Source organism: Komagataella phaffii, chromosome 2, assembly GCF_000027005.1.
Source record: "Komagataella phaffii GS115 chromosome 2, complete sequence".
NCBI lineage: Eukaryota > Fungi > Ascomycota > Pichiomycetes > Pichiales > Pichiaceae > Komagataella > Komagataella phaffii.
The window spans coordinates 805,165-820,026 of NC_012964.1; the positions used below are offsets into that span (position 1 = coordinate 805,165).

At 40.7% G+C, this 14,862-nt stretch overlaps 8 protein-coding genes across 8 annotated transcripts; 3 read left to right on the forward strand and 5 right to left on the reverse strand.

Moving 5' to 3' along the window:
* Window positions 1-49: 49 nt before the first annotated feature.
* Window positions 50-1,936, reverse strand: PAS_chr2-1_0436 (Putative RNA binding protein; the record flags this gene model as incomplete). Its single annotated transcript, XM_002491299.1, has 1 exon — window positions 50-1,936. One exon carries the CDS (start codon window positions 1,934-1,936, stop codon window positions 50-52), a length of 1,887 nt encoding a protein of 628 aa, XP_002491344.1.
* A 490-nt stretch (window positions 1,937-2,426) lies between these two features.
* On the reverse strand, window positions 2,427-3,428 carry PAS_chr2-1_0437 (Glyceraldehyde-3-phosphate dehydrogenase, isozyme 3, involved in glycolysis and gluconeogenesis; the record flags this gene model as incomplete). Its single annotated transcript, XM_002491300.1, has 1 exon — window positions 2,427-3,428. One exon carries the CDS (start codon window positions 3,426-3,428, stop codon window positions 2,427-2,429), a length of 1,002 nt encoding a protein of 333 aa, XP_002491345.1.
* A 1,576-nt stretch (window positions 3,429-5,004) lies between these two features.
* PAS_chr2-1_0439 (DNA helicase involved in telomere formation and elongation) lies at window positions 5,005-7,398 on the forward strand (the record flags this gene model as incomplete). Its single annotated transcript, XM_002491301.1, has 1 exon — window positions 5,005-7,398. One exon carries the CDS (start codon window positions 5,005-5,007, stop codon window positions 7,396-7,398), a length of 2,394 nt encoding a protein of 797 aa, XP_002491346.1.
* Window positions 7,399-7,442: 44 nt separating this feature from the next.
* PAS_chr2-1_0440 (Hypothetical protein) lies at window positions 7,443-9,971 on the reverse strand (the record flags this gene model as incomplete). Its single annotated transcript, XM_002491302.1, has 1 exon — window positions 7,443-9,971. One exon carries the CDS (start codon window positions 9,969-9,971, stop codon window positions 7,443-7,445), a length of 2,529 nt encoding a protein of 842 aa, XP_002491347.1.
* Window positions 9,972-10,013: 42 nt separating this feature from the next.
* PAS_chr2-1_0441 (Hypothetical protein) lies at window positions 10,014-10,706 on the forward strand (the record flags this gene model as incomplete). Its single annotated transcript, XM_002491303.1, has 1 exon — window positions 10,014-10,706. One exon carries the CDS (start codon window positions 10,014-10,016, stop codon window positions 10,704-10,706), a length of 693 nt encoding a protein of 230 aa, XP_002491348.1.
* A 49-nt stretch (window positions 10,707-10,755) lies between these two features.
* Window positions 10,756-11,619, reverse strand: PAS_chr2-1_0442 (Mitochondrial ribosomal protein of the large subunit; the record flags this gene model as incomplete). The annotated part of the gene is made up of 1 exon (XM_002491304.1): window positions 10,756-11,619. The coding sequence occupies one exon, from the start codon at window positions 11,617-11,619 to the stop codon at window positions 10,756-10,758; it is 864 nt and encodes a 287-aa protein (XP_002491349.1).
* Window positions 11,620-11,939: 320 nt separating this feature from the next.
* Window positions 11,940-12,446, forward strand: PAS_chr2-1_0443 (Hypothetical protein; the record flags this gene model as incomplete). Its single annotated transcript, XM_002491305.1, has 1 exon — window positions 11,940-12,446. One exon carries the CDS (start codon window positions 11,940-11,942, stop codon window positions 12,444-12,446), a length of 507 nt encoding a protein of 168 aa, XP_002491350.1.
* Window positions 12,447-12,471: 25 nt separating this feature from the next.
* On the reverse strand, window positions 12,472-14,037 carry PAS_chr2-1_0444 (Hypothetical protein; the record flags this gene model as incomplete). The annotated part of the gene is made up of 1 exon (XM_002491306.1): window positions 12,472-14,037. One exon carries the CDS (start codon window positions 14,035-14,037, stop codon window positions 12,472-12,474), a length of 1,566 nt encoding a protein of 521 aa, XP_002491351.1.
* Between the last annotated feature and the right edge of the window lie 825 nt (window positions 14,038-14,862).

Sequence of the window (14,862 nt, forward strand, 5' to 3'; positions counted from 1 at the left end):
ACTACATACTGTAAAGTCTCTATATAATCTTTGAAGTCTCCGAACGAGCTTAGTTATAGTCGTCTTCTGAGTTTCTCTCTGACTCAACATTCAAGACTGCATTAGCGTAGTAAATATTGTTGTGTTGAACACTGGCAAGATACTGTGCCATTATTTGAGAGCCCGACATTGCATACGTCCTGCCAGGTCGCTGTTGGTCCTTGAAATTAACTGCGCCACCCGATGCTGTTGTCGGCTTCGATGTGGAGGACGATGTTGGCGATATGGACGATAATCCAGATGGAGGGCTCTGTGATTTTTCTTCATCGGTTTTTTGTTGTGCAGATATAGGTGCAGTTGCAGGTCTTCCATTGGTGCTGATTCCCATACTAGCAAATATCTCCTGGACATCCTGTATTTGTTCAGGACTGGCTGACTCGGAAGCTTTTGGTGGATCAGACTGTGAGTTATGATGATTTTTTGGTTCGTGTGGTTCCTTTCCGTCCTTGGATCGGTGATGGGGCTTGCGATCCCTTTTGATCTCTTTAGGAAGGTTTCCACATCTATCTTTGGCAAAATTGATTTTAAATTCCTCATATTTTGAAAGGAGACTAAATGCTGGGTTTTCTGGATCAAGATTCTTGTTCTTGAACAAGTTCAGACAATCAATGAGTTCAATGGCTGCTGCAATGTTGCAAAAGTTTAAAAAAACACATTTATCACCATTGAAAAAGTTGATCTGCTCAAGTTCACCAAAATATTCGAAATCATGACGAAGGATGTCTGCACTAGGTAACGATTGTGTTTTTTTTGTCTTGCTCTCGCTGATGTAAATGTTTCTAGACGCACCGGCAGTGACAGCAAGGGGGATATTGTTTGGTACTGGCCCAATAGGTCTTCCCCAGCCCACTCGTACGCGTTTCTGTTTGATTGTTAGGCCTCTAAGTTGGGAGTTCATGTAGAACTGTTCTGCCGCAAATGCATCAATGAAGGTTACGAAACAAATTCGTTTTTCAGGTATTAACTTGACATTCTGCAGGATCCCACCTTTAACGACATTGCAAACGCTTTCCACGGTGGTGTCGGGATGCAATCCGCCCAAATAAATTGTTCTGTTTTGAAGATTGCTATATGAAGAGTTTATTGGAGGAGCATTGCTTGAAATTTGAGGAGTGGTCATTTGGTGATGAAAAAGACAGGGATCACTACAAAAAGAAGACAGAAGTAATAGCTTTTGATGAGTGTCATTAAGCAACTCAAACACTTCTATACTCGTGGAAATATTAGAAAAATTGATCTGTATGGTTTCATACCGATACTGATAGTCGACAATAAGTGGTATTGCTTCTGGCAGATCAGCTTTCAAAATAGAAATAACCAAATCATACAACTGATCACCAGTTTTATTTTGGGTCAACGTTCTAACTGCAAGAGATCTTGTGGCATTCAGATTCAGAATCCTATCCATATAAGTCCCATCTACCAAATAGTCATCGGATGAGTTATTGAAACACCATGAGATCTTGAGATTGTCAAAGCCTGTTGAAGAAACAAAGTCCCTCCAGTCAAAATTTTGCAGAAAGACTAAAGCAGACTCATCGTTGACGAACTGCACCAACACGGATGTCCCTTCACCACTATCCTCTTTTATTTTCACATTCTCCAAGAACTGACTCGATTTGAACGCGTCCAAAAACTCTTTCAGAGACAACTCCTTGGGCAATTTCTCAAATAACAAGGATCTAGAGTGATTCACCTCATGCAGCAACTGGTAGTGCTCCGTTAAATATTTCTGATCCAGATTGCTCATGTGTTGATCAATATATGGCGTGCTTGGCTGGGATGGAAGAACTGGTGTAGCTAGAAAGGGTGTCAACAAATGTGACGGCAGCATGGACCGACCATAGTTGTAGTCCAACGGAGTTCCCGGTTGACTGGTATAAGAGAAGTTTTTCATGTTCAATTATAGATCCACGAGTGAAGCCTGGTTAGAGTTTGGTTTCAGGTTGAAGATAATACAGGACGGACGCTCGAAAAGTAATAAGGAAGGTTACAGTGCGATGATATATTTAGATAAGGACAGGAGAGATTGTTCACCAAGACCAGATCCCGGTGTGGGAAAGGAAAGAATGCAATCGAGTTAGCAATAAACGGTGTCCTGTGTTACAAAGAGTGTTGGCACCCTTTCTTAGAGGAGCAATTTTCCATTCCAATTTGATCGGAAAGAGCCAGTCCTCCGACCCAAAAGTCTTCAGGTGTTATCTGAAAATAAAATACACGAGATCGGCATCACGTGATGAGGACTTCCAGATCCGAACCCGAATGGTTTCTTTGGTGACACACTACAGCCCGCATTGTTCAAGCCAATGCTCAAATGCCTAATACGCTAAAGTAGATACAGCCATAATGAAATTTTCGAATTTCAGCTATTTCACATACAAATCGATTTAAGCCTTAGCAACGTGTTGCAACAAGTCGACGACTCTGGTGGAGTAACCGTACTCGTTGTCGTACCAAGAGATCAGCTTGACGAAAGATGGAGTCAATTGAATACCGGCAGAAGCGTCGAAGATGGAGGATCTCTCGTCACCCAAGAAGTCAGAAGAGACAACGGCATCTTCAGTGTAACCCAAAACACCCTTGAGCTTACCCTCGGAAGCAGCCTTGATAACAGACTTGATCTCCTCGTAGGTAGTCTCCTTCTTCAAGTTGACGGTCAAGTCAACAACGGAGACATCGACGGTTGGGACACGGAAAGCCAAACCGGTCAGCTTACCGTTCAATTCTGGAATAACCTTACCGACGGCCTTAGCAGCACCAGTGGAAGATGGAATGATGTTACCAGAAGCGGTTCTACCACCTCTCCAGTCCTTGTGGGATGGACCGTCAACGGTCTTTTGAGTGGCGGTCATGGAGTGGACGGTGGTCATCAAACCGGACTCAATTCCGAAAGTGTCGTTGACAACCTTGGCCAATGGAGCCAAACAGTTGGTAGTACAAGAAGCATTGGAGACAATGTTCAAGTCAGAAGTGTATTTCTCCTCGTTGACACCGACAACGAACATTGGAGCATCCTTGGATGGAGCAGTGATGACGACCTTCTTGGCACCGGCGTCGATGTGCTTTTGGGCACCCTCCAAAGTGGTGAAAACACCGGTGGACTCAATGACGTAGTCGACACCAGCCTTACCCCATGGGATGTTGACAGGGTCTCTCTCTTGGAAAACGGTGATTTCGTTACCGTCAATGTTGATCTTGTTGCCGCTGGCAGAAACCTCACCCTTGTAAGCCTTGTGGGTAGAGTCGTACTTGAACATGTAAGCAGCGTATTCTGGAGCAATGAATGGGTCGTTGATAGCAACAACCTTGATGTCAGCTCTGGAAAGAGCGACTCTCAGAACGAGACGTCCAATACGTCCGAAACCGTTAATACCGACAGTGATAGCCATTGTGTTTTGATAGTTGTTCAATTGATTGAAATAGGGACAAATAAATTAAATTTAAAGTCTTTGGGTCAGGAGAAACCAAAATTGGGAAAGGTGTTCGCCTTTTATATTCGATTCTGGTGGTTTCCAATAATCTCATGACATGCGTCCGCCCGCTATTATTGCCAGCGACGGCCGGGACTTTTCCATCCCTGGGCTGCTAGGTCGGGTACACGACCTCCGTTTTACCCGCAACGTAATGCTGGGAAGAGCATTGCTGCAAGGGGGCCGTAGAAGAAGCTCTCCAGCAGAGTAAAATTTCCTAGGGACGGTAACGGGCGGTGGAAGGAGAGAGAAGGGAAGAGACGTTTCTGGTTCCATTACTCCACATTTAAGTTTTACCCCGGAGAATTTTACGTTGCCAGCAGGTCGTTCGGAGTTGCAACGGAGCCAGATATTTCAGAGATGGCTACCTGATTGGACGAGGACACCAAGACATTTCTACAAAAAAGGATCCTGTCAAGTGAAAGGGGCAATTTTAAGATTTCAATCTTGATGGATTTCATTGATCGATAATAGTCGCATGTGAGGCTGAAATGTGCCGATGAAAGAAAAAGAAAAACCTTGCAACAATTTGGTCCATTGTCATCACTGACCTAACGTAGTTAAGGGATGCTGATATTCTTTGGGAAAAAAAGGAACACCATGATCCACGGTGGAAGACTATAATTCAGGAACGGATGTCAAATGTCCGTTTATGGGACCATTTCGATGGTAATTTGATCGGAACTACTGGAAAACTGTGATTTTTCAGAGAGTCTAGTAGGCCATATTGGTCGGGACACGCCTGAAACTGTCTGCAACCCCACAGTTCGTTAAAGTTCCTAGTAGGCATGCTCAAGAAAGCAACCTTGGAGGTGTTGAGAGGCATTAAAACGTCTGAGGCATTAAGCGTTTAGGTTTGGCAAGTTAAGGTCCGGTCAATAGGGTCCAAAAGGTGGTTCACTTGGGACCAGAGTAGCAGAGATCTTAGTGCAAATGTAAGGAGCTGAAGTTAAAGTTTTACTTCAAACTTGATCCAAATTTGGTTATGTGTATACTAAATCAAGAATTGACTTGTGGAAGCATAGATGTTCAAAAGACGCAAGGATGAATGATTGACAGTCGGGATTGAGTTGGCATGCAAGTTAATGGATTCAGTCTTTTTCTTTCACGAGGCATTCTCTGATTTTGCCAGACATACGATGTAAGGCTTTAAAAAACTTGAATCGAATGTATGCGTATATTTCGTACTCTGGTCATTTTGTAGAGTGAAAGAATGTGATCTGATCAGATCCGACCAGGTCTTCGTTTTTGGTATATATCTCCTTGCTTCCTAATATGGTTATATTGTCATTTTATGCTCGCGCGTTTCGTGTTTAGTATTCGCTCTGCTCTATTATTACTTAAATCTAACGACTACTCTTTCAAGCCTTACTCGACAGAATCACCTTGAAGTACCATTCATACTGCCCAATAAGAAGGTCTTTAACGCTGCATTTAAGGGATGTACCATAATCCGTTTACAGCATATATTTTAACTAGCAGATTGACCTTTTTTATGAGAAGAATGAGTGTGCTTGGCAGACCAGTTTTGAGCCAAGCAGATATTGAAGCATTAGAGGTTTCTTTTACCGATGATGACAAATCGGAACCTTCATTTGACATTGATGATGACGATCTAATTCTTCTAACTCTGAAAAATGTTCATCGTTCCCCCTTAAGAAAAGAACAGGCATTGCATCCTTCAATTTTGGAGACTCAAAGATCTGAAAAAATCACCATCACTCAAACACCGTCGCCTGATTGGCACTTGTTTGAAACAACTTGCATTAAAAAGAGAAAGATTCATTTTCCAGATCCTGTCTCTTTTGACATAGAGGCCCAGATATCAACATTTTCCTCCTCTCCTATAAAGGCTGATAAAAAGAATAATAAAGTGATAGAAAAACAGCTGACAGAGCCTGCCTCCAAAGAGTCACCCGTGATAGATTTAACCTCCAATGAAGACAAGCCAGAACTCACCACTAGCACCCAAAAACCTTCAACGCCTCCAAGATCAACATCAGCTCCGGTTGTCACCACCAGTATTGGTGTTAGAAATATTCATACTGTCACTGCCAGCAATGCTCAACCTTTAAATAGTAGGATACATCTCCTGACGCAAATTCCCAAACGCCCAGATGTTTTTCAGTTTACTCAAAAAGACTCACAAGAAATTGACGACGCTCAGCCCAAACTTGTCAAACCTTTGGTTTTATCGCTTGAACAAGAAAAAGTGATTCAGTTAGCCAAACAGGGGTTGGGAATATTCTACACAGGATCTGCTGGAACTGGAAAATCTGTCTTGCTCCGAAATTTGATAAAGGAACTAAAAGAGATCCATCCCCAAGGCACTGTTGGTGTCGCAGCTTCTACTGGATTAGCAGCTTGCAACATTGGTGGGCAAACGTTGCATTCTTTCACAGGTATAGGACTTGGTGATGCTGACGTTACCAAATTGTTGACAAAGATCAGAAGGAATAAAAAGGTTAGATCAAGATGGCTTGATTTGGAGGTACTCATCATTGACGAGATCTCAATGATAGATGGAAATCTGCTAGATAAATTGAATCTTATAGCCCAAAGGCTTCGCAAGAATAAGAAGCCATTTGGAGGAATTCAACTCATAGTATGTGGAGATTTTTATCAACTACCACCTGTATCCAAAACCCAGTCTGCCAAGTTCGCTTTTGAGGCAGACTGTTGGGATGAAGTCGTTCCAATCACTTTGAAATTATCGAAAATTTTCAGACAAAGAGGTGATTTGGAGTTCATAGACATGTTGAATGAGGTTAGAAATGGACGGATCTCCCCCAGAGTTGAAGCAGAGTTTCAGAAACTGAATAGACCACTCCCAGTGGATCAAGGAATTACACCTACGGAACTCTATCCCACTCGAGAGGAAGTTGAGAGATCAAATAAAAGGCGTCTTGATAGTATTCCAAATGAACCACTGATTTTCAAAAGTTATGATACTGGTTCGTTAAAAGACGAAGAGCAAATCCAGCATATGTTAAGCAACTTTATGGCTCCTAAAACCCTGACTTTGAAAAAAGGAGCTCAAGTAATGATGATCAAGAATGTGGATGCCACTTTGGTAAATGGATCTGTAGGGAAAGTTTTGGATTTTATTGACCCAGACACATACTTATTCTACAAGAAAGTTAGTGGTGAGAACTCGGAACTGGAATTGGATACAATTGAACAGGAGATCGAAGCAAAAATTCTATCCAACGGAAAAAAATTAGATGCTAGTTTGAAGCCTTCAGAAAAGTTGATTTCTAATGCTTCAAATTTAGCAAAGCTTGATCTGGATGACAGCGTATTTTCTTTCATGAAATGCATCAAGAGTAAAAAGAAAACTGTCTCTGAAGATCTTAGGAGAAAATTAGAGTTGATTAACACGCTATACAAGAATTCCAGTGGAAGAAGGTTACCTTTAGTGCGTTTCTTGACCACTGATGGTGAAACTCGGGATGTACTGGTTGAACCTGAACAGTTTAGTATAAATGACATAGATGAGAAACCTCTAGCTTCGAGAGTACAGTTACCGTTGATTTTAGCTTGGTCCCTTTCCATTCATAAATCTCAAGGACAGACATTAAACCATGCCAGAATTGACTTAAGAAGGGTATTTGAAGCTGGTCAAGCTTACGTTGCATTGAGCAGAGCTACTTCAAGGAAGGGTATACAAGTGCTCAACTTTAATAAAGAGAAAATTCGAACCAATCCTCAAGTGGAGATGTTTTACCAGAAAATATATACAGTTGACGATGCAGTCGAAAAGGCAAAAATCCAACAAAAGCAGAAACCTCTTGATGATGCTTCGGCCCATAATGAAGCAAAGGAGAATAGTAACTATGAACGCATGGCTCCAAATGATATTATAAAGCATTTGACTAGACGAAGATAATAAAAATGATGGTGATGACAAGTTTGAGGTATATACTAACCTAACTATCTATTATTCGGCGTTGCCCCTATAGCCCACCCAAGACCATTAACCAGCATATTAGAAAATTTATCCTGAGCTTGTCCTAAATCCACTTTCAGATTTTGAGCAGTTTGGTTTTTCAAAACTTCTGTAGCGGACGATGTTAGAGCTCTAGTGAATCTTGATTCTAACGACTCATTTGCCCTGGCATTTGATTCTCGGACAACTCTTTTATTCCTTAACTTCAAATCTCCCTTAATTCTCTCTAGGTCTTTATTAAGTAAGCTCCATTGCTCCACTATCGGTACATTGAATTCCGTTGGTACATGTAAGAGGAGCTTTCCTAAAATGCTAAGTTGTTTTTCAATCAAGATTTTGGAATTTTCTGATGAATCTTCATCAATGTATTTGGAAATTTGGAAAAACACTATCCAGTTTTGCTGAATGATAGAAGAAGGACTATCTAGTAGTTCAAGTCCATGTTGGTAGGAATAGTTAAAATCATTTCTAACTAGGGAGAACTCAATACATTTGAGCTGTACCAAAATTTGTAAATCTGCAAATTGAGCTTTTAGCAGTTGGCTAGACTCTGAGGAATCACTAAATCCTATGATCAGGTTTTCATATATGTCAACGAGGTAGCCTGGATCTTTATAAGAGCTCTCTTCAGATTCCAAAATTCTAACTATGACATGTATCGGATCTTCTCCATTGTTGAGTAGTAGTAAGTTCTTGGGCTGAAAGTTTCTTGAAAAAGAGAGATGAAATCTCTGTGAGATTGATTCGAAAGCGGAAATCAGGGATTGTAGCTGGGAATTCTGACTAACATTATTAGTATTTTTGGGAATTATATCAGGGTTTGTCACTATGGATGGATCATGAAAATGACTCAAAAGAGTTTTAAGATGATTAATGTTGGAAGCAGCTCCATAAAGAGACCAAGCATGTTCTAGAATAATGGAAGCGTACTTTGGATTTTTGTTGAACTCATGAACACCGACCAACTGGGGAATAATAAGCCTGAAAAAAACATGGTAATCATGCGATTGGGAAAAAAAGAGTTTGAAAAACAGTATGTTGACTTCTTCTTTGGATACTTGGCTGAATATTTGCGTGTCATTCAAAAACCAGTTCAAAGTATTCAGGAGACTTGTCCAATCCCTCTCGCTGGAACAGTACTGAATCTCATTAGCAAGAAATTTATTGAGCTCCAACAACTGAATCTGAGAATCAGAAGTAAATTGAAGGTTGAGCAATTGAAAAACCGACAAATTTGAGGCATATAATTTTTCACAACATTCCAAGAGAGTACGTAATTTGAGAATGTTGTTCTTTGTTGGGACCATGGTCGAAAACTTAATCACCTCTGATAAGTTTTTCTCTTTCCAGTCATTCAGTTCAATTGTCTCGTCGGCGGAGTTTGTGCTAACGGTATTATCATCTGAAACATTCAAAATGAAACTTAGTATTTCTTTGAACATAAGGCAAAGACTCAAATCAACGCTAGACGTAAGATACCCGGTACCAATAATCAGTGAAACCAGCCTGTTATAACAATTGCTGTCATTTTGCTGAAATACTTTGAGTACCTCAAAATCATTAGTTTTTAGTTTGGAAAGATTGGATGCTAATAATTGACTATCTTGTAGCGTTTGTTCAAAAACTGTTTGCAAAAATTCAATATACTCACCCCAACAATTGATATAGGTAATGTAGGGAAGTAGAATTTCATGTGTAACTTTTTCAGCACTATCTTGATTTATGCAATCATATATCAACTTTAATTGAGTTCTGATGGTCAGAGTGTTCCACTTGGATAGTGTCATATCTGGTGACAAGTACGGGAACAACTTATGAGCAACCTGTACATAATTGATTCTCCAATCTGACACTTCATCAACAAATAAAGGGAAATTGAAGGTCAGATCTGGTATTACTTCGTTTACTTTAATGGTTCTCGCTTTGATAAATGATACAGTAAGTTTTGTAGGATCTAAACTACTGGAATATGAAAGAGCCATTGATTTCTTAGTAACTTGCTTGCATAACTTAGTGGCTCTGTTGCTAATCGTCGAAGGATCCAGATTTAGGTACGTTTGATAGTCAGGATGGGAGGCCTGAAATCGTTCCAAAGTTTCCTCCAATTCCAACTCCAGTTTGGTACCAGAGGTATCATCACTAACCACAACATCTTCTGGTTTATACCCGTCCAATAAATCTAAAATAAAGGTCAACAAATGTGGATCCAAGTGATCGGGAAGAAAGACCAACAATAAACTTGTAACGTTGTACAATGTCAGATCAAGGATTCTATCATGGGGATAACCTTGCTTTGACAACTCTTCAATTTCTTTGGTCTTGAAATACACGAAGTCTGCAATTAGGTCCACCAAAGACTTTAATTGCAATGTCTTCCCCTCTGAAGCCAACAATCCTATTAGCAAGTACACTTGATTCGTTATCATGGTGGGGACAACTGACCTGAGAAGTGAATAGTAGGCAATTGGAATACTAGACTCGAATAATGGGGAATGTTCGGATGTATCTAACATGGATTCTTCATCAACCAACAATATTTCAGGGCCCACTGAGCAATGTCAACCGAAGAAGCCGGCATAAGGACGCAGGCACAGTTGCTTGACACAGAACTTAACAAGTACATGTCCACGAGGACGCAAGTTTGGGACTTGGCTAATGTGGTAAAACTGGGTAACAAGTTAACAGAAGATCAGATTCAAAAGATACAGAGTTTAAAGGCAGACATAAACAGAAGCGAAGCATTCCTTAAGTTGAACTTGAGATCACAACAATTAGAATTCCGAACGATTTATGAACAGAACAAAGACGTTGAAGAAATCGTTAATGAAAAATTGCAATCCAAATTGTCAGAAATAGAAGCCCAAAATGCGAAGCTACAGTCTCAAGTTGACACAGTTTCGGAGCTGATCGATAAAAGAAATCAAATTACCGACTTGTTAAACCTTTTTATTTCGGGAAATCAAGATTTGGAATTGTCCAAAGATGAACTAGAGAAAACGTTCCAAGGGTACGACATGGAACCAGTGTACAAAATGGCAAAAAGATCAGGAAAGATTTACAGGTTCAGAAAACTACACTTGAAAGAATCAGTGCAGCAATTGAATGCAAAAATCAAGGACAAAGAGGCTCAAATTCAAAAATTAAAAGCAAATATCAGAGAAAAGAAAGCTAGGTGGGACAGGTTGTCAAAAATAATAGCCTCCAACTTGGAGAGTTTAAAGGAAGATCTGGTAACAGAACTTCGATAATTTCGAAAATGTATGATTACTATTTACACAAATGTTACGTCGTTTCAGTTTATTCTGCGACTTCTAATCGATCTCTGACAAGTTCTTGAATAACTTCCAGTTCCTTCTCTTGAGGAATTTGAATATCATTAGCTCTGTACTCTTCAATTCTTTTGACAGCAAGAGTAACTCCTTCCTTATTGCTAGTCTCTTCAAACAGAGCGTAATTTTCAACTATGCTTGACAGTTTTCCCAAGTCTTGCAATTCAGGAACGCTTTCAGAAAATTTGGCAAACTTCAATTCTCCAATGAACTTGACACCCTCCAGGAAATGCTCATCAACTACAGTGTCAGCGGATAAATAATTAGGGATTCCAAATATAGCATACTGTAGCCTTTCCAGTTTGTCGTACCATTCTTGAGTTTCAACGTCCTGAGAATCCAAGTACTCCTGTTTAAAATCCTGTAAATAATCTTGTAGCTCGGAGGACTTCAGTAATTTTTCTCTAGACTTTGTCTCCGCCAATTGCCTTTCTCTCAAAACGTGCTTGATTCTCCACATCGTAGTCCTGATTTGTTCACTTTGCTCTTCGTAAATAATGGCACTCTGAGAATCAACGCTTTCCAATAGTCGGTGTTCTCTGCCCAGTACATTTCTCTCTTTCAAACACACATACCATAGCTTGTGCAAGTCGTCAAACTTCTTCCTTCTCAGCTCTTGAATTGTCCATGGACGACCAGTTGTTTGAATTTCCTGGGGTTTTCTAAGAAAGTTCTTGTTGTCGAAAAACTGCCACAATGGATGGTTTTCAGGAACAGTGATGTTGTCTATGGTAGGGGGAATGGGTCTTCTAAGTTTTATGTTAGTTGGCAGCCTGTTTCTGGCGGCGGCCATTGAAGTGGTGCTGAATCTTGCCACTGTCGATCGATTCATTAGTGGTTGTGGTTGACTCTTGAGACAAATTTTTTCCAGATGTCGGTTTGAAGAGGAGTTTCCTAATCGGTCACGTGATGTTTATGTAATCAAACAGTTGGTTTTGAGTTGCAGGAGAAGATACTGGAGGATAAAGTAAGCTGTGCAAAGAGTCAATGGTGGAGTAGCGTGTAGTACGCGGTCCTTATCTCCAAATGGCTCACTTTGCTGAAAGTTTGTTTAGGTCGTTCAAGATGAACTGGCTATAAAAGTTTAATATCTAAATATGCGCGAGAACCCTCTGTTCTATTTCACTCTAGAACACAGTGAACTGAACCACTATGCTTAGACTAATACGGCTATCCTCGTCATTGCCGAAGGTAAATATACCCAAGGCAAATAAGATGCCGGCAAGACCTACGATTGCTGAGGGCGACATCAAGGAAAAGTTCATAAAGGGCGGATCTGGTAAAGGCGGACAAAAGATCAACAAGACTAACTCCAAAGTGCAACTTACACATATAGCTACAGGGATTGTAGTAACTTCTCAGGCAACGAGGTCAAGGGAACAGAACCGCAAAATAGCAAGGGAGATACTGGCTTTGAAACTTCAAGACTTGGAAGATCCAGCAAACAGTAGGCAAAGAATTGTGATTGAAAGACAGAAAATGGTAAAGGCTAGAAAGAATAAGAGAACAAAGGCTAAATACGAAACATTAGAAAAGAACAAACAGGAAAAAGAGGATTTACTGGAGGGAATAGACGAGATAGTTTTTATTGATGAGAACTCTGAGCCGATTCAAATTGACACCAAGCAATCTAAACAGAAACTACTAAAACAATTGTAAATTACACTAAGATTACAGAATGAAACTAAAAGAGATATTTCCTTCTCTTCTCCACATTTTCTAAAGAATGGTATTTGATCAACTGATCAATTTCATCTTTATTCTCGTTGGCCAAGAGAATGATGTCATGTCTGGGTAAGAAAACCCCTGGAAAGTTGGTAAGATATTGGGTGTTATCTTCCAGGTAATTAGAGATGATTTGAACAATTAGTTTGAGATTTCCACTAGTCACATCCAGTAGGAACGTCAAGTAGTAATCTTTGACTCCAAGAGCATTTTTGAAAGTGGATTTCCATTCCTGATGGGAGTCAAAGATTTTGACCTCTGCAAGAACGTCTTTAAGCAGCTTCGTGTAAGCGTCTTTGCCAATTTTTTCGATCTTTTCTGGGTCTATAGGAGGAGAGTCTCTTTGGAGAGATTGCAGGAAAACACGGGATAGGTCAGATTTGCTAGTGGTGGAAGATATTGGGATCACTGACGATGAGTGTTTTCTTTTCTTAGCATTCACCAACACATCATGGAGAACTTCGTCGTCCGAATCGATATTCCTGACTTGTCTCAAAGCGGTAGATGCTGCGTATTTTCCCTTTTCTAATACCAAATTACTAACTGGTTCAGGTACTTCATGGTTCTCAAGTCTGGCTTGGTAGTATCGATAGTAACTTCCAACACCGTATGCAGATACCCACTTTGCGTATCGTTCTGACCAAGATTTCTTGGAGTGATGTGGGAAACTGTCTGCAAGCTCCTGGAAAATTGATGAGTTTACCTTGAGATCTTCATCGTTGACATCATTGATGTTGCTTTCACGAACATTATACTTCAAAATTTGACTGCATAACTGAAAATCATCTTTGGCAGAGTATCTAACTCTCCCTGGTAGCGTAGAAGAGGTCAATGGCTCTTCTGAGGTTTTATCATCTGCAGTAGAAGCGTCCGCATCATTGATGTATACTCTGACATAGTTTCCCTCAACATCTCTCAGCAACTCTTTAGAATCTGGATCACTTTGGTAGTAATACTTTAAGCTCTTGCGGATTTTTTCATTGTATCTAGACTTGATACTATAAACCGTTCGGTGTGGCAGATACTTCTTGTGGATATGAGTATTGATTTCAACTGGACGATGTGTTGGTATTAATAATCGATAAGTCTCTGCAATAATGTTGTCTTCCTCCTTAGTGAAATAGCTTCGTACTGGAGTCATCTTGTACACTTGTGCATTAGTGTCCACCAGGAGCGTGTAATTCTCCAGTGGGAGAACGATTCCCTCGGTTATACAGTCATCGATAAACGACAAACGGTAAACTTGACGGTTATTCGGGACTGTCTGCAAATTTCGATTAAGAATTTCCTGAGACTCCGCCAGAAACAAAGTCAATGGATCGTCAGTAGAATCTATTAGGGTACCTCCATGTTGAGTGATTCGTTCTTTGTAAACAGCCTCAACTTCCTTTCCTGAGTCATCCTTTCCAACCAGAAAAAACTTGTAAGGAGTTCCGATTGGTGTAACAAATATCGCCTCGGTCTTTCTATTGTGAGCAATGGGAGGCGTCACTTGATTTACCTGAATGTCTTCAAAATTATTCATGTTTATGTTTTGGTTCTTGTTTGCGAAAGGATGTTGGATGTTGACGCGATGGAAGAAGAGGTCCAAATGCTGGATGCTTGTCCGGTGGTTTTGCCGACACACGACTGTGGTCCGAAGTGCGCGAGACTTAAAACCTAAAAACAAAGAGATACAAGCTAAGTGTCGCGATACTAGATGGTGACGAACGAGAAGGACGTCTATAAGGGGGGGTAAACCCGGAAATGAGGAAGGGGTGTGATGTCAAGCTGGAGTTAGATCAATATTCGAGGGGTGAAAACACTTTTTTTGCCAAGGGAGTTTAGAAATAACTGCCCCCCCTTGGGCATTTCTCACCCCCTTTTTACAATCATGGATTAATTTCCACAGCTTATTCTTCAAGAAAGCAAAACTAACCCCCTATTCTTCGTTAGACGTCGGTACAGGGTTCACCCCCTTTTTATGATAACAGATACGAAGTTTACACCAACACCCAATCAGTACATAAGAAGTGCCTGGTTAGTACGCTCACACCCCTAGGAAAGTATTAGTCCCCCACCTGCCCCCTCTATCCTTCTTAACTCCTAACTTCGGGGTCCGTCGATCCATTCATCATTTTCGTCTAACTCGTCTTTCCTCAATTTCGTTCCGGTTTCTCCCTAATCAATTCTACCTTTCCCTTTTTCCACCGTTCGTATCAAGCGATACCAATACTCCTAATCTTAAGTTTACTCCCATAAACTCTGTCCCTCCTACACCCCCTCCTTGATTCGAAGTCACCGGTGAGATCTACCCCTCCTAGTTCTAGAGCCGGGACCCCGGATCCCGCCACGAAAATCAATGGAGAAC